The sequence below is a fragment of the Thermobia domestica genome, chromosome 3, assembly GCF_964235325.1.
Source record: "Thermobia domestica chromosome 3, izTheDome1.hap1.1, whole genome shotgun sequence".
In the NCBI taxonomy this organism is placed as follows: Eukaryota; Metazoa; Arthropoda; class Insecta; order Zygentoma; family Lepismatidae; genus Thermobia; species Thermobia domestica.
In genome coordinates this window covers 4,051,569-4,074,960 of record NC_137456.1, presented here as the reverse complement: position 1 = coordinate 4,074,960, position 23,392 = coordinate 4,051,569, and the positions used below count along the sequence as shown (strand labels likewise).

The 23,392-nt window shown below is 35.7% G+C and overlaps 1 protein-coding gene across 1 annotated transcript in view; it reads left to right on the top strand.

The window, feature by feature from the left end:
• Window positions 1–23,392, top strand: part of LOC145682384 (sphingosine kinase 1-like) — a 256,589-nt gene that overhangs the window by 211,784 nt on the left and 21,413 nt on the right. Inside the window, exons 3-5 of the mRNA XM_081753978.1 lie at window positions 10,664–10,779; window positions 18,753–18,852; window positions 21,565–21,685. Of these exons, the coding sequence (XP_081610104.1) occupies window positions 10,664–10,779; window positions 18,753–18,852; window positions 21,565–21,685 (337 nt within the window). The remainder of the gene's footprint in view (window positions 1–10,663; window positions 10,780–18,752; window positions 18,853–21,564; window positions 21,686–23,392) is intronic.

Here is a 23,392-nt window from a genome sequence, read left to right as displayed (position 1 = left end):
GTCTAAATTTTAAATAACTAGTCAATAACATTAAGATATATATAATTATATACATTGTAAATAATTCAATCGATAATATTCTAATTTCGTAAGTTGTATTTATAAATAAGTCCCTAAGTATAAAAAATACTATATTCCAATAATTCAAATCTATTCAAAACTGTTTTAACATAATGGCAGCAACATCCTCTCCGGTAAATGTAAAACAATAACATCAGTAAATACAGGTCTTTGCCTATGTCTTATGCCTTCAAAATTGTTGATTCATGCTTTCAATAGTACACCAATACTAAAATATGGGTTTCTCTTAAAAATATTACCCGTTGTATTCATTAATATATTATTTCCTAAAATAATAAAACTTTCCCAAACATTCCACATGTCATCTTCCCTATGCATCATGCTGGTCTCATTCCATAATAATTTTGTTATCTCCTAAGCTCATTCTAAAATAGCTTAAAACCCTATCTGTAATGTTATACATTAGCAGTTAAAATTGCCTCATACTTTACAAACAAAAAATATTAAATATTTTTACATACATAAAGCATTTTATACCCATTTAAATAGTTGCAAATACGTCAATTATCTGTCAAATGTATTTGCTGTTGCTTCAAATTAAATCAGTTCCACACGTAAAAATCAATCACCATATAAAGCTTCCCAACTTTTATCAAATATTATAAGGAATATATATTCTTATAATTCAATACATGGTAAATAAAAACAATATAATTATCTCTGGTACTTGTTAATTCTATAATAGCAGCTACATATATACTCTAGTTCGCAGTAAATACAATATACTTAAATATTATGCTCCATACCGTAATCCAATTTAAAATATTTTCAAGCTATTATTTATCTAATTCTTTCAAATGGAAATCGTAGTGCCAATTAGCATAAAAACAATCTTCAGCATTTCCTCAATATGTGCAACATTCATCAATGCAAACCAATACTAAACAATTCCCAAGCAACGTGTAAATTGTAATACTCCGCCCATTCCAAATCCATCATGTGCCGTTCCGCACATTCAATACGTTAACGCAAACCAATACTAAAACTGCACCCGAATATAATCTTAAATACATCTATACAAATAAAATATAAGTTTGTTCTATTTTATATCAATTCAATATACTTCTACAAACCATATTATTAAATAAAAATCCTAAATAAATAATAAACAACCCTACAGAGTGCATACGTATCCAGTTAAACCTAATTTAATAACCTCATTACAAACTAATATATTACGCTTAAATGGTGCTTCAATTCAATAAACAATAATAGCTTTCTCTATTTATTTTATTCTCTTCTCTTTCTTGTACATCTAAATCTCATGTAATTCACCTTAAGTCTCCCCCTTCATTCTGTATCAGTCTCCCATATAACGTGGCTGTTAAATAAAGTTGTAATTATTGCCAATAGATGGCAGCACAGTTGTACATATCGTAGTACTGTGGGGTTCCGCTTTCTTTATCAAATTGTCTCGTTATCTATTATTATTATTTCAATTTTATAATAATTAAGTACATGCTAAAACAAAAAATAATATAAATTAATCACATAATGCAATAATATATTAAACTATGCAACTTTGCTCAGCCAAATTCTTCACAATTTTAATTACCATCAATCTATACGACAATGCAAGCAAAACGCGCGCATTCGCATTTCAGAGTCCTACTATGGAGGAACCTCTGTTCAACAATCACGCAACGCCGCCATATTGGAAAAACAAATCCGTCCTTCAAAACCACAATCGGCAACGCTCAATTCTTCATACGTAAGTATATACATATAATAAGTATTATAGGTTAATTAATATTGATCATTTCCAATTATATAAATAAAAAAATGTGCAAGGTAAAGTCATAATTAATCTAGTAGAAATTAAAGTGTAATTCATAATTAGGGCTTGGTCTCATTACGTAAAAATTATATTATAGGTAACTATACGTAGTCTAATCACTGTAGAGCTCCTCCCTGGCTAATCGGTTAACATACGCAACTTTGGCGTGGTCAACCCGGGTTCTATTCCCGGCGGAAACTCATGTGGTTCAGATTCCACGTTAATCAGTATGTCCACGTCTCATATAACCTCGCTGCTAAAAGGGACGCTAAACTAAACTCAACAACAATCTAATCATTGTACATAAAAACACTCAATAGCTTACATACAAATTATCGAAAATCTAATTACTTTTCGCTGCACCACTACAAATCATCCCTAAAAGAAAAATTTACCTATTTAGGGAAAAAATCACTGTAATTATTCTCGTTACAAACAACACTAGGATATGGACATAAATTATATACAACTACAACAACAAACAACCAGAAAATAGCCAGCAAAATAGCGGCCGTATCATCAAAGGTAAGTAAACTTTCTCTTCTTACTTAAGTCACAATAATAAATAAATATACAAAGTGTGCCGGTATCTATAAATAAAAATCCCATTAGCGTCCACGGCTACCAAGCGGCAATATAAAAAGCGGGTAGTAAAAGTATAAAAAGAAAATCACAACATAACCAGACAGTAATGGCACCAGCGCAAAGGTTACATATACGTAATAAATATACAAAGCGAGCGGTAAAAGTATAAAGGGAACTCGCACTACGGTCAGACAGTAAGGGCGCCAGCGGAAAAATCACACATACGTAATAAGCTATACAAAACAAGCTGTAAAAGTATAAAAGGAAGTCGTAATTAATTCCAACAATAATGGCTACAGCAAAAAATCACACATACGTAATAAAATATATAAAGCAGTCGGTAAAAGTATAAAGGAAACTCGCACTACGGCTAGACAGTAATGGCGCCAGCGAAAAAGATCACAGAAACACGTAATTAAAATATACACAGCGGCGGCAAGCCTCTCCTGTGTAGATGTTTGTCAGATTCTACTGAAATACAAAGATAGAATTGGACAAAACTTTTTTTCCGTTTTCTGCTAGAAATTTACTTACGAAACTTGTAAAAGAAGGGAATATAAAAGAGGAATGTGCCTACTCAGTGTCGAGAAGGTTTTACTTTGAAGTGATTACATACTTAGAGATGTGGTCACAACGTTTTTTCGGAGAAGTAAACAAGATGAAACATTTACTGCTTGACACATCAGTTACCTATGAAGAATTTCAGGAGTCGTTTGCATATTTCTATGAGCAGGTAAAACATGTAGACAGTTCGTTGAAATTTAGTGATAATGATATTTTTGAACTTACTGTGCAATATCCAGATGTGTTAAAGAACACCTTGAACAATGGGGAGAGAAAAGAGAGACAATGATGGGCAAATGGAAAATAGTGTACAAAGATTTAGTGCGGGCTGGGTCAAATTTATAAGTGATTGTGCCACTCGTGCAATTCTTGTTTACTTTACCGGGCACTAATGTTGATTGTGAGAGGCTCTTCAGTGCTATTAACACTTACTGGAGCGAGGAAAAAAGTCAACTCACAGTGTCGACACTGGAACAAGTGATGAAAGTGAAGTTCAATGTAAGCATAACCTGTGAAGAGTTCAGACTGGCAATAAAGGATGACATTAACTTACTCAAGAAAGCGATCGTCGCAGAAGTATGAATGATGGTGAAGTATTTAACTAATTTGCATGCGCATTGGATAAAATACTGTAATTCACCTTGTCTTTATACTTACTGTCAATTTTATATATATATATATATATATATATATATATATATATATATATATATATATATATATATATATATATATATATATATATATATATATATATATACTCTTTTGGATTTAAAAAAATCTGGTCACCCTAGATTAGGCTAAAGCAGTGCTATTCAAACATAGGACCGGCTCTAGGCAAGTTTTCCGCCCCTTGCATAATTTACTGCCCCCCTTTCTCCAGAAAGAAATATCTTAAAAGCCATGATTTTAAGTATAGTACCCCAACATGAACAACGAAGAGGGAAAGTGCACTTGTACTCAGAAAGGCCTAAACATTACAAATACAATCCTGTTTTGTCTGCTTTTTTAAAAATCTATTATGTTAGTGAAAGATAAAACACACACCTGCAGAGGAAAGATTGTAACCTTTATATATATATATATATAGAACCCGGTGTAACTAGGCCTTTTTTTCTATATTTCTTGATTGTCCTTCTACATCTGTTAAAATAAAATTAAAAACTTGTTTCCACCTTCAGTGATAAGGAACTTCTTTGTGACAAAGACAAGATTATTTTTCATATCAAAACTGTGATATTTAACCAAATGGAACATATGCTCGCTACTGTTCGAGAATTGAGTTCTTGTATTTGACAATAATCAAGCAATTCATGCTGGGATTTATTTGACCATTTCCTTTAGCACTGTCTGTGACCTTAAACTAAAGCGACCTAAACATAATTTATGAATGTAGTATTAAAATAGTTCAGCTTAGTAAATTTTAACTACCATCATGGTGAAATCTGTTTCCAAGAAGAAATATTTATTTTAAATAATATAGTAATGACAGTGACAGCTTTTGCTGCCCCTTGAAACTTGCCACTCCATGCATAAGCACGCACTGCACACACACGGTAGAGTCGGCCCTGGCTACACAGCATATTCGTGGGACGTAGAACTAAAGAGTGAATTTCATTTTTACATGTCTAGAGAAAAGACTTAGCGACCGGTGCACGCTTACGCCTTTGACCCGTGTGGCGTCGTCACTACATGCTTACTATGCAGTAATGTGGAGAAAATTACTTTGAATTTGGTTCTGATTTAAAAAAAAAAAAAATGTTGAAAAACAAATTTATCTATAAAACCGTATGGCAACGCTAGACTAATAGAGAATTTGCTTTTCCAGGCTTGCATATGGACAGCATAGTTTATTGAATTGTAACGTAAGAGGTGATGCAATTACATCGATATACGTTATATAGCACGTAGCAACTTCCGATTATCCTATTGACGCAACTGTCAGTTGAGAATTGAAGCGCGTGAAGGATAAAGGTGGTATGTAACAAATTGAATATGATGGGAAAATTGACTATCACAACTTTATCCGTTAACATACCACCTTCATCGTTTCTAAATATCTGCACTAGGATGAGGACTCACCAAATAATGTATTAGATAGCATGAGTAGCATATAATGTAGCATGAGCAGCCAGAATGCAACATTTCGGAAAATGTAACATAACACCTTTATCCTCCAAGCGCTTCAATTACAAACGCAAGAAACATAGGAATAACTGATTCGGCATGCGAGTGTTACGTAACTACATAGAAACATGGAATTTTGTTTCCTGTGTTTTCACGTTGCAGTTATTGTGTTGTGTGATTTGTTTTGATAATTTCTACGTGATCCAATCTCGGAGAAACGTGACTGCGTGATATTTTTCTGTTATTGCTATATTGTCTGATAACCGCTCCAAGGTAGAGGTGATAGATAACGTCTGTTTCAATGTTGTTTGTATTATTGTAGTTACAAATTTGCAGGTTAAAAATGTTAGATGATGATAATAGAAGTTAATGATTCGGGTATTAAGATGATAACGCGTAAACTGATTTTTATCTGAAGACAAAACATTTCTGGTGTGAAGTTCTATAACAGCGCAATACGGAACATTTTTGGACAGGCCCACAACTAGAGGGGGCTAGGGGGACTCAGTATTCCCAGCTGTCCTGTTTTCCTATATTTTTGAAATTTGTCTATATTTGTCCTATATTTTAATCTTTATCTCCTATATTTTTCAGTGATTGAATTACTAAAAATCAAGCCAAAGGCAGTTCTAGCGATGATTTAAATTGCTACATAGTAGCAATATGCTTACATGTGTCTTAGTTTTTTTTTTTTTTTTTTATGTGAGGGACAGCCACTAATCCTCACTATTACATTTTTTATTTGTTTTTTCCTATCCTCCCATGGCCACTTTTTCCCCTCTGTCTCCCATGTGCCTATTCTTCCCCAGTGAAGCTTAGCTGAGGAACTTTGCCATATTTCAGGTTCTTATAAGCAAGCTGTGTTAGCATTTTCCTTCAGCAGTGTATGGAGCACTATTGGCTAGGCATTTGAGGTGTGTTGGTATTCACCAACTTATCCCAACACCTTCCAATATTACTGTACATAATACGCGTCCTGGAAAACCTGGAAATAAAAGTGTGTCGTGGAAACGCTCTGGAAAAGTAATGGAAAGCAGAAAAATGGGGAAAATCCTGGAAATGTTCCAGAAATTATTTATGAACAGGAAATGTCCTGAAATTTATGTCGCATAACTGCTGTTAGAAATGTGTGTATATAATTTGCAGAGCTATGATGAATGAAATGCTGTTACATGATTTATTTCAGAGGGAAATACTTTGATGAAATAATTCAATGTTTAACTAGATTCAAGTATTTTGTTACAGAGAAACATATTATCAATCTCCTTTTTCCATTAGAAAGATATGAAGTAATGAAAAATAATGCCAAAGTAAAGTTCATTTGTAAATAAAATAACTAGAAGGATAGTAGGAAGGTAGAGAAATAGTTAATATTTTTGCATGCATTAATTAAATTTACGTATTCAAAATTATATATGAATAACGGCATGTTAAGTGTTAAATGTCATGGTAATCCTATAAATAAGAGTTAACTATTTCTTTTTCTTCTGAGGTAGTGCGAATATGTTCTGAATTCTAACAATATTCAAACTGCATTTTTTAATGTTTTTACTATTTTCAATAACAAATAGTTGTCCATTGGGGTGAAGGGTGGCCTTTTCTGACAATACATTTATATATTTTTTTTTCTTTGCTTCAGAGTGTAATATTCTATTGCATAAACCAAACTGTTCTCTTTTATAAACTAAACTGTCCTATATTTTTTCCAATGTCCTGCTAGGAGGCTTGGAGACTTGGCCCCCTCAAACCACAGTCCATCATGATGTGTTCCTTTAATACAAAAAATAAAGTTTAGATACTTTTGTAAGATCCATTATAACAAATTCATTATTATTCCCATGCACTTCGCTACCCATTTGCGTTGACGCAATGCGAAAGTTGCGTATTTATTTGCGGTAATTTACTTAGCAATTTTAATTGATTTTTGCAAATTTTGCGTTGCGTTGCTGCATGCAAAGTTTGTGGAGACTGATAAATAAATGGATCGAAATGCTCGTCGGAGAAATTAGGGAGATATTAGAGGGGTAGGATGAGAATTACGGATATCAGATATGAGTTATTATTCATACAGGAAGATTTAGAATTTCTACGACTGTTCCCCTAGCATATTTATGGCCCGGCAAACTCTTGTGATGGTTGCGGGCCTGTTTTTGTACGTATATTCTTATTATAAAACTAAGACAGCGCAGTTTGTAAGTCACGCTCCTAATAGTTGTCACTAGTTGCGCTGCCACAACCCTGGTGATTTCAGATTTCCCCCGAGAGTCTTTATCAATATACGAAGGTGTGAAAAATAGTATTGTAAATGTACTGGTAATTTACATTCAATATGAATGGAGATAAGGTTCTGGAGAGTTTCCTGTCGGGCCACCCACTAAAATCATCGCTGTTCTCGAGTTTCCTGCCATATTTTCACGCAAATTCTTTCCATTCACTTTCATTAATTATCAGCAGCGGCGTATTTAGGATTTCGTTTCGGGAGAGGCTGTGCACAACACGGGGAAGTAGGGAACAATTGCCCACCTGAGTTCGAGAATTAAATATATTTCAATCGATTGTCTACTAATTTGCTAGGAGAAAAGTGAAACTCGTATATCGTTGGAAGATTTTACCCTGCTTTTCCCCGCAGGAAAATCTCAAATGACACTCTTGCAAAAACATGTTGAATGTTTGTAATCTCATTTCAACGTAACTGATTTCACTTTAGGAAAAAAATGGAAATATTCAGTTTTATCTGTGTACGTGTTTACCTGATAGAAACTGTTTAGACAAGTATAAGGTGAAATATACTTATTGTTTGCAGTTTTAATGGAAAGAATTGCAGACTGGTGAATCTTGTTATATGATACATACACAAATTTATCAGTGAATCTAGCATTTTATTCTGTTCATAGAAGAGAAAGAAAACATTCTCTTGGCGTATTTAATTCCCCGGGCTACTTATTCCCCCTTCTCTTGATTTTCTTTAATTCAAACATTTATCTTTCTTTATAACTAAACGATGTAAATATTCCTTTGCTAGAATAAATAAAGTCCCGTTATGTTGATATCAGTGTAAGTTGGTGTGGAATACCAGTTTCGCTTATCAGCTTCCTTAGTTTTGGTGTTACTGACAACGGCCGACTTGAATCACAACTAACAACGGTCGAAAGTATGATAGGAGAAACGAAAGAAAGAACAAAAGAATGCAATTCTTACATTGAATGAAATTTGACAAATACAATAATATTTGTGAACAAAGAGCATAAGAAAATAGAAAAGTCAATGAAATTCTTAGAAATGATAAGAAGGATTATTGTTATACGTGGAATGGGAAAAAACTAACAAACTTATTTCGGGGGAAGGGCTTGAGGCCGATATGCCCCCTAAATACGCCATTGATTATTAGGCTCATCTAGCTTAAAGGGCTTGGACGTTAAATTAAAATTTCATTTGGAGCTCACGTGGCTTTGTACATTCCCGGAGGGAGCTCATGTTGTTAACCTCGAACCTCGGTTCCTCGGAATCTCGGAGCCCGGTTAACCTCGAACACATACCTACTTTCCTTTTATTTATTTATTTATTTATTTATTTATTTATTTATTTATTTCCTTTGTTTTCAACGTTTTATTACATTGATACAATTTCTTGTAAGTAGTTAACGTAAGAAACCTGAAGGTTCATCGCCACAGAAAGCAGAGCTGCTCAATGGATGCTATCCTGGGCCAACCATATCCAATTATAACTAATGTGTTGTTGAGTACATTGCAGTGGACTGTCACTTTTCAATATGAAGCCTATACGAGACGTGGAGCTACTGTTTAAAGTGGAATTTTTCAGTTTCATAAGACCCTGCCTTGGCGGTATTTGTCTTCCACAAATCCCACTTGGCGCGGCGTAGGTACCTCACGTACCAAGGTGAACACACTACCACTACGTTCCTATTCCATTCTCTCGTCACTGGCGCAAATCCCTGGGGATGATTGGGAAATGTCCCTTCCAATCTTGGAAATAGGGAAACTGTCCCCCAATAATAGAATTTGAAATGTGTGTTTGGGGGAAAATGTGATGATTTGTGACCGGTTGCCACAAAGGAAAGTGAGATGAAATTGATGTCCCCCCAGAATAAGGCTAGTTTTAGACGGAAGCATTTCTCGTAGCAAAAATTGTATCATCGATATTCTACCGTGTAAAGAAGCAAATGCTATAGCATTTCCCATACCATGGCATATCCTGTGGCATTTCTTGTCGATAGAACCTGCTCTATTTCGTAGCATTTTTCCCAGTATTTGTAGTCCTATTGCAGCGCCGTGATGGGTTAAAAGGAAGCGAAAGATTTTGTGCCATATATCCATGCTCTTTGTTTTGTGCGGGGAAATTGAATTGTAGTTAAGAAAAATGAGTTGGGGTAGGGATGCTCTTTGCCCACATACTTCTTTGTGATTTTCGTTTTTTAATATAACCGGCGAGAACTGTTGTTACAACCACAGTTATAGCTTTAGCTACCTCACACTTTAGTTTCTAAGCCATAATTGCGTTCTTCTCCAGTGATTTTTTTTCCCTACGTCATAAGATGTTTATCAAACTGCTACCGTGTAAAAGCAGCCTATACTTTTGATGCCATAGAATATTATGCGAGATTTTTGGCCTCACATCTGCTACGAGAAATGCTTCCGTCTAAAACTAGCCCAAGCCTCAAATCTGCCCGCTTCCCAATGTTGAAAACAATTCTACTTCCCCTGATCCTCCACAGCATTGTTTTTTAACTAGGGATGGGCAAAACCGGTTTTTATAAAAACCGAAAACCGGTTTCTATAAAAACCGAAACCAAAAAAAAACGATATTTCGTTTTTCTCCAAAATCGGTTCGGTTTTCACCGAAACCGGTTTCGGTGAAACTTTTCGAAAACACACAAAACTATTTCTGTGGAAATGGATTCGGTTTTCGGAGAACAACGAAACACCATTCTGGTCAGAAATAGAACAAATTTTGAAAAAAAAAAAAAAAAACGGAATCGGTTTTGAAGAAAACCGAAACCGGTTTTTTGAAAGTTTTCTAAAACTGGTTTCGGTTTTTCTAAAAACCGAAAACCAAAAAACCGGTTTTTGTGCCCACCACTATTTTTAATCTCATAAATATATTGAACGTCGCTAAAAATTAAATAAATAAATAAAAATAAGAAACTGTCTTAATCATCCCACTCAATGTTACACAGATTGTTAAACAGATCTCTCGTTAGAACTGTTTTTGTATTTTCAACGAATTTTTGGCAATTATAGCGCCGGAAGGAAACTGTTTTTTACACATTGCTTAGTCGATACTATTTGTCTTACCTTGATGTCACAAATCGTCTTCCAAACGTTGTCTGTGTTTAGAAATATCCTGTTATAGACAAACAGTTTTACAGTATTAGGGAGATGTGGTTCCCTAATTGCATAATTTCATAAGTTAGATGTTGCCGATGGCACATTAAAATAAAAATATAAATGAGGTTTCTGGAAGTTTCAAATAAAATTAACTGTTTTCTTATGGGCGTATTTTGGTTTGCAGGTAATAAACGGGTTGTTCGAGAGACCAGACTGGCAGAAAGCAATTCAGACTCCACTGGGCATCATTCCTCAAGGCTCTGGAAATGGTTTAGCTAAATCTGTTAGCTATGCTTTAGGGTGAGTAAAATCGCATGTTTGTAAACTATTATTTGACTTAGTTATAGATTCAGTCACTAACATGCCTCATTGTGCTGACCTCGTTCTCCGATTCATATGCCATTAAATTGCCGTTACGAGGGAGGACCCAAAAGAAACCGGACTTTCGTTCTAAAAAAATAAGTTATTACTTTTTTTTTTTTTTTTTATATACAAAATTCTTTCAGCCTCCTTTAAAGTACTCCCATTAAATGAGATTCATTTCTCCCATCTTCTTTCCCACTGTTTGAAGTACCTCTGGAACTCTGGAACTTTTATATCGTCCAATGCGCTCTGCGAAGTTCTTTTTGCAGCCTCTACACCATCAAAACATTTTAATTTTAGAATTTGTTTAATTTTTGGAAAATGTCGTCATGTTGGTCAAACAGTTTGGATTACTTTCAATCTGAGTTTTCAAGTCCTGGCTCAAATTCAGACGAATGATTTGATCCTGTGTGAGCAGGCGAGAAACAAACTTAGCGGCAACATGTCTCATTTCCAAAACCTCACGCTGGCACGAGCTCCAACTCACTCGTGCCTGTTTTGAAATATCATCGATCATGAAACGACGATCCTCGCTGATTTTGGGGCAGATTTGTTCGATGTTTTCGTCGTTTCGAAATAATGATGAGCACCCAGAACGAGCATAATCTTCAATACTCATCTCATCGCACTTAAAGCGCCCAAACCACTCAAAAAATTGTGCGAGGTTCATTGTATTCTTCTTGAAAGCCTGTTGGGTGCTTTTGGTAAGTTTTCGTTTCCGATTTTCCAAGTAAGAAGCAAACACACTCCTTGTTCCTTTGAATCTGCCATAATGATTTCGCAGGCGGCAAACGAGAACAGTTGAGAAAAACAATAATACGATCAAACGTTAACCTCCTACACAGACGCCGCTTGGCCAACTGATCTGGGAAGGTCTCTACAGGACCCACCTAGCAGAACTCCTCTCTACTACACCTAGGAACGGCAGCGCTCTTTCAATCCGGTTTCTTTTGGGTCTTCCCTAGTATACTGAACTTAGCTTCTTGCGATAAACTACTCTGAAAATGACTTCACATAACCTAGACATCTCCCCTTAACCAATATGAGAATTGTTGTTTCCATAATCGTAGTAGACAGTCTACGAAGTCTTCCTGCCCTTACGATGTTCTGTAAAGTTTTTTTTTTTTTTTTTTTTTAATTACTCTGATCATTGAATATTTTTCTCCTGTATCGAACATGGCAGTACCTACTAATCTATGTCGCATTGACTCTGTATTAAACTTCTTTCTGCTCGAGTCGTTGACAATTCTAAACCCGGGCCGAGCAGTTTTGAAGATATTTGGCCAGTGCCGGCCAGATAGCTTTTAACAGTGTTTGGCTCGAGCTCGAACACTCAACCTAGACCCTCAACCCAAATTCAGAAGCTCGTGAACAATGTTCTTGACTCCTAAACTTCACGACTACCGAGGTTGGCAATCAACTAGTTTTTTAGTATTCAAATACAAACCGCCTTTCATTTTTATATACAGTGTTATTATTATTAAAAATAATAATAATAATGGTAGTAATAGCGGTAGTAATAGTAGTCCGGAAAATTCAAGTCATTTTTTTCACATTTTTAAAGTTTCAGACCGAAAAGTAACGCGTTACTTTCGAAGTAAAGTAACAGTTACTTTTTGGGGCAAGTAACGCGTTACTAACGCGTTACATTTTAAGAGAAAGTAAAGTAACTTGTAACGCGTTACATTTTTACAGGTAACTTACCCAACACTGATTTAGGTTCGCCCTGATAAATGACACCACGAAGCTGATTTAATTTACATGTATAAGATCATCAATGGCAAAATTGATTGTGGATTCTTACTATCGTAGATTAATTTTCGTATTCCTCAGCGGCGAACTCGCTCTCTCAATTTACTAACTTATGAGACCCCTAGGTTATCAATCGTAAATCGCTCCTAGTTTTACAGAAGGGTGTGCAACTTGGAACAGTGGGCGGGCCAATTAGAGAACACTAAATGACGTCATGGGCCCACACTGTAGGTAAATCATTTTTACGACAATTGAATAGTATAGTATTAAATGATGGAACATCTTCATCGTGATTTACATCACAATAACATAGAACAACTGTTATACTGGTAACCAAAATATTTACTCACTAAAGAGGAGCAGAATAATGTATTTAGGACTTTGTCGGTACAACTAGCAATCCTTATACCGTGGGAAATTTCCCCCAAGTACCTACGCTTACTAAGTGCTTGTCTTCAGGGCATTATACCACGTTTCGCACTGTGATCGATTGTAAATTGCCAGTTCACTCTCAATAGGTTTTGTATATAAAAATTATTATTATTATTATTGTTATTATTATTATTGTTATTGTTATTATTATTATTATTGTTGTTATTATTATTATTATTATTATTATTATTATTATTATTATTATTATTATTATTATTATTATTATTATTATTATTATTATTGTTTTCAATAACTGTCCCGCGGGCCGGCTCTTGCACACGACTGTTTTACAGTGTAGCGCACGGTTACAATACATTGTCAACAGAATGTAACATTTTTACCTCTGAGAGAAACTTTAGAACTCAATTAATGAGAATCTTGTATATTGAGCAATGAACCTTTCTTCTGTATTTTGTCTTTTTTTCTTCTTCTTTTTGTCTTTGTTGTACTGTTTCAGCTAGTTTGCCTAATGCTGTATGAAACTGTGAATAAATAAGACAATCCACATCTGCCATAATTTAATAGATCCTATGGCGTATTCTATGAATGAGTCTACAAACAAAAATATATAAACATAAAAATATATATAAAAAATACAAACATCAAAGTACATTGTCGGACCTCTTTGGGGGAAGCGGCCTTTCTGCGCTCCCCCTTCCCTACGCCACTGTAACTCGATGCTTATATAAGATGGAGATTGTATGTCATTTTTAACTGGCTGAGGGCGTCAAAACACAGTTTTACACTCTGAACAAAGTTAGACAAATGGTATGAGTCAACTATGGTAAAGCAGTATATGTACACTCATGTCCAAAATGATTGTCGTATATCTATAACTGTCTTCTTGTAAGATATCGCATATCTATAACTGTCGTGTAAGAATATAATTTGATAATGATTTTGCAGGTTACTTTTAATACTGATACTGTGTGTATAATCGGGAAATGTATATTTGTGGTAAATTTCATAGGAAAAGAATTATAAATACGAAAATTAGAATGAGTAAAACAAAATGTTACTAAATGGACAAGATAGTTTTATTTTCGTTTTATTATTCTTATTTATTGCTCTTTTGACAAAATTTACCACATAAATGTCTTTGCCGATTATACACATATTAACATTATAAGAAATACCGGGCGAATTCGTTATCAAATTATATTCCTACAACAACACGTCTATAAACATGCGACAATAATTTTGGACATGAGTGTACATCAGGTTGCAGGCCATCACAGGGTGGTAATGTCATCTGTTAGGAGCACTCAGAACTTTTTCCAGATGGATGTCTTAAGTAGAAGAGCGTAGCGTTTTTTCGAAAACTAGGGATAGGGTTCCCGCTGACCTGGAAAAGTCAGAGACTCTTGAAAAGCTGAAAAACTGAAAACATTCGAACTTTAACTATGAGTCTTTACTTCTCAGAAACACATTGTTTTAAAACTTTGTTTTGCTACAGCAAGCATTTCTTATATAGTAATAATAATAATAATAATAATAATAATAATAATAATAATAATAATAATAATAATAATAATAATAATAATGAAACGCCCATACAACTACTCCCATTGCAACTGTTATACAATATATATGTGCATAGTAGGTGAGGAAAAATGTAGTTGCTTTTCTACATTAAATATAGACCTGGAATTTTGTAAATCGTGACCTGACAAAACCTGAAAAAGTTGGAGAATTCATGCTAAATAAGTAGAAACTCTGTAGTGAACTTTACCAAGCCCAATATGGCGGTCCACAGGAACAAATACATAGTTTCCTCATGAAAAAAAGAGGATGAAATAAAAGTTCACTATCAGGGATGTCAGCAATCGGGAAATTAACATCACGCTTAACTTAGTCTTAATGGACTAGAAATAAAAATAGCCCTGTGTACGTTGCGCCGCTAGCACAAAATGAGAGACAAGAACCTGGTAACTGGCTCAGGATTCCATTTCAAAACTTCGGCAATAGTCTTATTCCTCTGATTTAGCACCATGCAACTTTTTGTTGTTTCTAAAATTAAAAAGGATTAAAAAGAAGACATTTCATGACATAGTAAACATCCAGCACAGCGTGACAACCATAATGCACACGTCCTGAGAAAAGTTCCCAGATTTGTTTTTTCTTCTTTCAGCTGTGGCACAGTTATCTAGCAAAAAGTCAGGAAAACGATTACGAGTAAATTTAAAAACTCACATTCGTTCGTTGTTCTGAGAGGAAAGCAGTAGTCAACATTTGATAACATCGGAACATTTGATAAAGCACAGCAAAACTAATTTTTAATCAAACTAAATTGTTTCGCTAACTATAAAGGTAACCAAGAAAGTTCTGTCGCTTTTTGTGGAAGTCTGTGTTCAATTGACCCTTACACCGTGAGTCAGGCCCGTATTCAGGAGGGTCTAGGGGCTGCCCCCCCTAAAATTTTCACGGTAGGCTTGCAAATGAAGTATATTATGGTGATAAACTATAGTAACGTTGGATTGGGCCCCCCTAACTTCAGCCGCCCCCCCCTACATTTTTGGGCTGGCTACCGGCCTGCCGTGAGTTGAATGCGAATGGAGGTAAGGCGAAGATCACTTGCTGATGTGGATATATCCAACATACTACCTGGTTGTGACAGTCAAGTTACATCGTGAACTTGCGTAAGGACAAACTGAACATGGGACCTCCACAGAGCGTCATAATGGTGTGTATACTGTACGAGTTCAAACTGAGGTCAAACGCCGCTGCAGCGGGGCGAAATATATGCCTGACCTTTTGTGAGAATGTCGTGGCGTGGCGGACAGTGCTGCGGTGGTTTAACAAGCTTAAGGACGGTGACGAAACACTCGAAGACGCACCACTTGCCGGAAGACCAACATGTACAAAATGAAGATCTTAAGGTAGCAATTGAGGCGAATAGTGGCCAGACATGTGAGGAACTGGAACCATAATTCAGTGTGAGTGGAAAAATCATTCGGCAGCACCTCCTCAACTTGGGAAGCACTACAAGTTGGATCGATGGGTCCTACATGATTTCACTCTCGGCAGAAGGCAACACGAGTAGATACCTGTTTCTTTGCTGTCTTGTCTGAGGAAGGAGCCATTTCTGGAGAAGGTGTTGACATTGGGTCCTGCATGAAGCTCCACGCCGCTGTCATCATTGGTTAGCATCCCATGAACCGGTTCCAAAACAGTCTGCACCAGAAGGTCCTCCTTATGTTTGGTGGATTGCTCGCGGTATTGTGCATCGGAAACTGCTACTAGCTGATCAGAGCATTAATGCAACTCTGTAATGTCAGCAGTTGAGCCGTGTTCAAGAAAAACTGAAAACTCTGGAGCCAGCACTTCTGAATCGCAAAGGAATCCTCCTATTATAGGGCAACGCTAAGCCCCACGTGACTAGAATGACCCGGGACATCATTCTACGCCTTGGATGGGAAACACTACTGCATCCGCCTTACTTCTGGAATATTGCATAGTCCGATTATCACCTGTTCCATTCCTTGGACAATCACCCTAGAGGACGCCAGTTAAAATCCCTAATAAAGGTGCAAAATGCACTTGATACCTTCTTCGCTTCACGGCCCAGCAAGTTTTACCGCGATGGAATCCATGGCCTTCCAGAACGTTGACAGAAGATCGTCGATGCTGATGCGGATATTTTTGATCTTCCAGGTACTTCTTATATAACGTACCGATGTTCGGATGTGGTAGGTGAAAAAGCGACAGAACTTTCTTGGTTTCCTTTTATATTTTATATTAGTATCAATTAGAGCCTGTGGGCCACACTTCCTTTGGTCAAAGCCTATGAGATAAGATGAACCCATACCACAGAAGATGGATGTGGATGCATTAGTTATGGATAGACAGTGCAGGTTCAATGTAAAGCTCTGCGCTGATTGAAACTCAGAATTTGTAGATCAGGTTTTCCAGTCTGTATTTCACTTGTGACGAAATGGGCAATGGCCATTACAGAATTGCAGACTTTTGAAATAATGATTCCTTGGACTCTAAAGTTCTTGATTAGTTAACATTCCGTGGTGGTGAAGGAGAAATCAAAAGACTTACTTCCCACAGCTCAATGCATAAAAAGGATTTTCCGTATCGCATTGCTTCATCTCGTTGAGAAAGAAAGACTGGCTAATCTTTTTTAGTCGTCTTGGATAAGTACTCAGTTTTCTTTCTTATGCGCAAAAGAATGAAAACATGTGAAACTCCTTCTGGAAACATATGCATAATAAACAAGATCTTCATATGAACTATTTAGAGAGAGAGAGAGAAACATTTTAGTGTTTACTAATGATTGAAGCCCATGAACAAACACGTTAATTTGAATTCCGTGTATTTTAAATTGAGAGAGTTATAACACACACACACAAACACACGGGGACTCGCTAGAATCGGTTGTTAAAATATTTTGAGTTCGCAGAGCCATTTGTATACCCAGACATAAACACACACGCACACGTATGAGATATCAAGAATGAGAACTGGGATCATATGAGTGAAATGGTGAGTGTTATTTATTATTTGAAACCATTATCAACAATTGTCGATTCATTGCTGGATGAAGGTCTTTCCAATACTTTTTGACAACTATCTTGGACAACTAGTTTTCACGATATTTGCAGTGCTACATAATTTCACCATATCACTTTGTATTAGGATATTGTGTAGGTCTCTAGTAGTCACTTGTGATATCCAGTAAAAAAAATTGCTTTTATCTACCTTGTATGGTTTATTTCATAGGAGAAATATATCTACCTACCTAGTGTACCCAAACGTAAATGAAACGGGACCGCTATGGCTCAGTGGTAGTGTGTTCATCTCTGGTGCATGGGGTCCTTCTTCGATCCCAACTCGCGCCAAGTGAGCTTTGTGGTGGACAAACACTGTGTGCGTGGGTTTTCTCGCGGTTCTCGTTTCCTCCCACTTTCTTCATTCCACCATTTTCCTTCATTTCTCATCATTACAGTCTCCTTTAGTCTAGCCGGCATAGTCGTGGGACGTAAAACTATGCCGAAACAAAGATTTAATTTATTTTCTTTTTCAAATGTAAATGAACGCTGTTCATAGTCTTTCCACGCCCAAGTATTAAGAGATCTTATTACTGCGAAATTAAAATACCGCTAATTTTACAGTAATTATGTGATATCTTCAAATAGATAAAAGATAATCAAAATGTGGAACAAGATCGCCCTAGACAATATTATTTTGCATGAACTACCGTTATCACGAATCACTAGTAGCTTTCAGTTTGCAGTCATTTAGAAACGCGAAAATAAATGCCGATTTTCTAAATAGCTGGAAATTGAAAGCAGATAAGTGAGTCATGATAACGGTGTCTAGGGCGATCTTGTTCCACTTTCCGATTATCTTTTATCTATTTGAAGATATCACATAATTACTGTAAAATTAGCGGTATTTGAATTTCGCCGTGATGGGACCTCTTAACAATAAGGCAATATAGTAAGTATAAATTCGCTGAGTAGCACTTTGTAAGTGTAGTTTTAATTAATCATAGCGAACAAAGGAATTCGATAGTATTTTAGTAGATTCTCTGCTCTCACTGGTTCACCATGTACCTGCTCTCACATCACGGAGCATATTCAGTCGATGTAATGATTTATGAGTACCTACGGTTTATCATTAAAAAAGGAAAATAAAGCATAATATGATATGTATCTAGAATAGTTACTTATGCGTTAGGAAAAAGTTTAGGTAACAAAACTGTTTAACTTTTCCAGAGAGCCGTATGATCAGAATCCAGTGTTGATATCCACATTGAATATTATCAAAGGAAAAACTGCTCCAATGGATTTGGTTCGTGTGGAAACAAAATCTCAGGTAAGTTCTACAATTTCCTCTAATAACATCGTGGTTATAAAACTTTCTATTCGATACTCTTGTTGTTAGATACTAACTAGAAGCATATGAGATTAAAGTTATCTCTTAGATATCAGATATATTAGATCTATTAGATATCAGATATAACAGAGAATTCAATTTCGATATATCTTACCGTCAAAGGCATAACCGAAAGACAGTTATATGTTTTTAGATTTAGTATTATAGCAAACAATTATCCCAAAAGAGGTTAAAATAATTACAGGTGATCTATGAAAGAATTAGTGGAGATCCTGAAGAAAGTCATCAGGCTTCTCTTTGACCATGTGCTTCAGCTTTTCCTTAGCTTTCAAATTGTTCTTGTAAGCCTACAGAATGTACTTAGTGAGCACACACTCGTACGGAACATTCTGGTAAAATATCTACTACAGCAATACAGCTTTGTCTTCGATATCTGCTGGATGCTTGGGCGTGTCGATACTCTAATAAACAAACATGTTGATATTACAGCCAAACACGTTGTCTTGGCAGGATTTGCATGGGAGCATTCTCCCTTGCTCCGATCTCTGCCTCTTATGTTTTCCATCGGCGGAAACTAGATTACTGACAAACGGGTTAAAACCAACCGAAAGAAAATAAACTCTGCTGTCTGAAATTGCATTAATGGGAGTTGTAATCAGTATTTGTCACATTACAGTCTGATATGAAATGCTTCTGGCTCATTGGTGTATCGAACACTCTCATCTGACCTATTTGTATCGTCCGTTGAGTATTCGGTATTTTCTCGTAAAATATTTAGACTTCAGAGAACTTTTATGTCCGCCTAATAGTCGTAGTTGTGTAACGAAAGATGTTCTAGCTTCTGTTATAGTGCTATGTATTATTTTAGTGTTGCTCTCTGGAAATTTTCTATCTCGTGTGTTTCCCCGAGGTTTTCAGTTACTTTTTCTCCCCCTCTCCCCCGATTTACGTCTTGTTGTGAGTTTATAGTTTGGTAGTCTTTGTTTGCGCAAGAAATTCAATCCATTGGCCTCTTTCGTAACTGTAACAAATAGCCCAATTGACAATCAATTAATGCAGATGAAAACGCGGGGAGAAAGTGGAAAATTCCAATATGTCCACAGACACGATGTGTTAACACACTCACATGGCTTAAGATTAAATCCTGCTATAGGAGTACCACAAAGTTGCGGTTTCTCTGCAAAAAGTAGGCATAATTGTGATAATCTAAGATATTTGTCGCACTTTATGTATTAATACGGTAACATAAATTGATGGTTTTTATCTCTGCACTACTTAGCTGTAATGATTATCTGGGATTGAAAATATTAAGGTAAATTATTTTAATTGCTTAGTACATGAAATGTATGGTCGTGTTTAATCATTGTTTCTAATAACTAATAGTATTGATTATTAAAAATATTAATCTATAGTTGTTGTGATTATGATTTAAATTCTGGAAGCGAATATTATATACAAGGTGCGTCAAAAGTCCCCTGACATAGGGTAACTTTGTTATGAGAGTTACAACAAAATGTAAGAGGATGCGTCTCCAAATATGATGTTTTCAATCTGAAGAGAAGGATTTTTTCAAATTAGATGAGCCGTTTGGGCTGTACGCACTTTATGCACTCAATGTTACATGAAAATTCAACGTTGTCATTTATTTGGACCACAAGATAAATGAATGAAGTTACTGTCGTTTATGCTAACGTCTCGATGGCCAGCCCCCATTTCAAACGCGTCCCAATTCACCATACTCGTACAAAATTCATTGCAAGAAGTGTGAAATTAATCAAGGGCAGGGGAGGGAAGGGCGGGACGGGAAGTAGATAAATAAGCAGAAGCAAGCAGCTGTGGAAACGTTACTACATAGCATGGTCAAATAACGCACACTGTTTACCATTTTCGTGAGGAAAAGACCAGTCAGCCCGTGCTTTGAAACTGTGACCCACACTATAATGCTTGGAGCATATTATTTTTCATGAAACAATATCAGATTCTCATAAACCCAAAGCACATTTTGTTAACAACAACATCCAAATGAAAGTGCGCCTCATCAGAAAACGAAACGTTGTTAGTTGCTTACCCTCATCCCAACGAACAAAATTTAGTCTCTGCTGCTTGTAGTCATATGTGAGTTCCTGCAATGGTGATCTTTTATGGATACATACACCCTATGAAGATAAGTTTTCAGAATTCGTTGAATAGAGCGTCTGGATATTCCCAGTTGCACTGCTTCCTTTCTATCAGGTTTTCCGGAACACTCTGTATTGCAGCTCTTACCACTTAGATGTTCAGCGGCGAATGCAGGTTTCTGTCGATGACGGTTCGGTTCTAGTGTTGTTCCTTTGCGCAGAATTTTTTATACAGTCTGTGGATGATTTTATTTGGAGGGGCCACTGGATGTCGAACTGTTCGCGAAAACTCCTTTGAAACATAATATTTCATGTTTTATGAGGGGGGATGCATACTTGATAATCGCTGCTCTGTTAGATCTCTTCCCTTTAGCCATCTTTGCAATACTAGTTCTCTAGCGATGTCATCGTGAGTTAGGTTTTTTTGGTTGAAATAATAATTAAAAAATCTGCCATTTTATAATTTCATAAGATGAGGTTGTTCGCAATGATGTATTTGCTTGTGTATTTGACAGTCTTACATATTACATAAAATCTGTAGAAAATCTATCTAATACTGTTTTTGTAATTGCAGACTGTGTTTTCCTTCCTTTCTGTTGGTTGGGGTCTTCTGGCTGATATTGACATAGAGAGTGAACGCTTGAGATCTATAGGAGGACAAAGGTTTACCATTTGGAGTGTTGCCAGATTAATAGGTAACGAGTCATGGTATTTTATTTTACTTTTATAGTCTACTCAAAATCATATACTGTATAACCAACCATTTACGGCCTAGCTGTGGCGAAATGGTGTCCGTGAAATTGGACGTCCGTTAAATCGCAAGCTGTGTTATGAACGGTATTTAAAATAGGATATTACACTTGAAGTTGTGCATACCATATTATTAATAATAAAAAGAACCTTGCATCTGAGAATTAGAAGGCTTCATAAAAACTAAATCAGAATTGAAAAAGGTAGAACAATGGCGTAATAACCATAAATTAATATTAAGTACTGAAATAAAACCGGTATATAATGTTTTCACCAACTTGAACAGGACAGCCAGAACACACGACATTAAAATTGCATTATTGTCAAAATACTGAAAAATGGAATTTTAATTCTTTTGTTACTGAATATAAAGTGAAATATTTAGGTATAATTATAGATAAAGCGTTTAAAATGGATTTCTCATATGAATTACATCACTACAATTTTAAGAAAATTAATGCAAATTTGTCCAGGTAACAAACATTATTAGCATAAAAATATTATGTATAGTTCAAAGCTGAGTCACAAGTCTTGCAATATTATGGCACACAGTACTTGTATTTATTACAGTACAGTTAGTTAGTTAACATTCAAAGTATAACCCCTTGTGTTGGGATTGTCTGCCACTAGCTTCCTGCAAGTCCTATGTTTCACGTCGATACCACGTCTTGTCCTTAGAGCCAGACACTGCTGTTTCTACCTTCTGGTTCGTGAAGGATCGTGATTTCAGGAAGATTATTATTATTATTTCTGACCTTGGTTTCTCCTGTTGTATATAAACGTGGTCAAGTTGATACTATTTATTTTGATTTTGCTAAAGCCTTCGATAAAATATCCCATCATAAGCTTCTTAATAAACTTCATTTCTTTGAAATTTCCAAATCCTTGATTCACTGGTTCGCTTCTTACTTGTTTGATCGTAAATTCGTAGTTAGATATATGGGTTCTAAGTCATCTGTTTTCAAGATTTCTTCGGGTGTTCCTCAAGGATCCAATTTGGGTCCATTATTATTTTTAATATATGTGAATGATATTGGTAATTATTTGAAATGTCCTTTTTTACTGTACGCTGATGATCTCAAGATATTTTCTGAAATAACTTGTAAACAGGATCACCTTAAATTACAAGCTGATATTACCTCAGTTTACCAATGGTCTGTACAAAATTTACTTCCATTAAACATGAATAAAACAAAAAGTATAGCGTTCTCCAGGAAAACGAATATATCGTATTTTTCTTATTCAATAAATCAGTATAGAATACAGCCTGTTTCAATTAACAAAGATTTAGGTGTTATGATTGATTCTAAATTACTTTTTGACCATCATGTTTCAACCATGGTTTTCAAGGCTAGAAGGAATTTGGGACTCATCAAATGGGCTGCTAGAGATTTTAAGGATATTACAACTTGCAAAATTTTATATTGTGCATATGTACGTTCCCATTTGGAATTTGCTTGCTTGATTTGGAACCGTAACCTCATTAGTATTACTCAAGTTTTGGAGTCAGTCCAGGTTTCCTTCCTGGCCTGGTTAAAATATAAATTTAAACTATATGATCTGCCCAATAGGGTGATTCTCGCTAGATTGGATTTACTTGCTCTCGAAGTTCGTCGTAATTTAAGGCAAATTAAATTTATTCATGATATAAT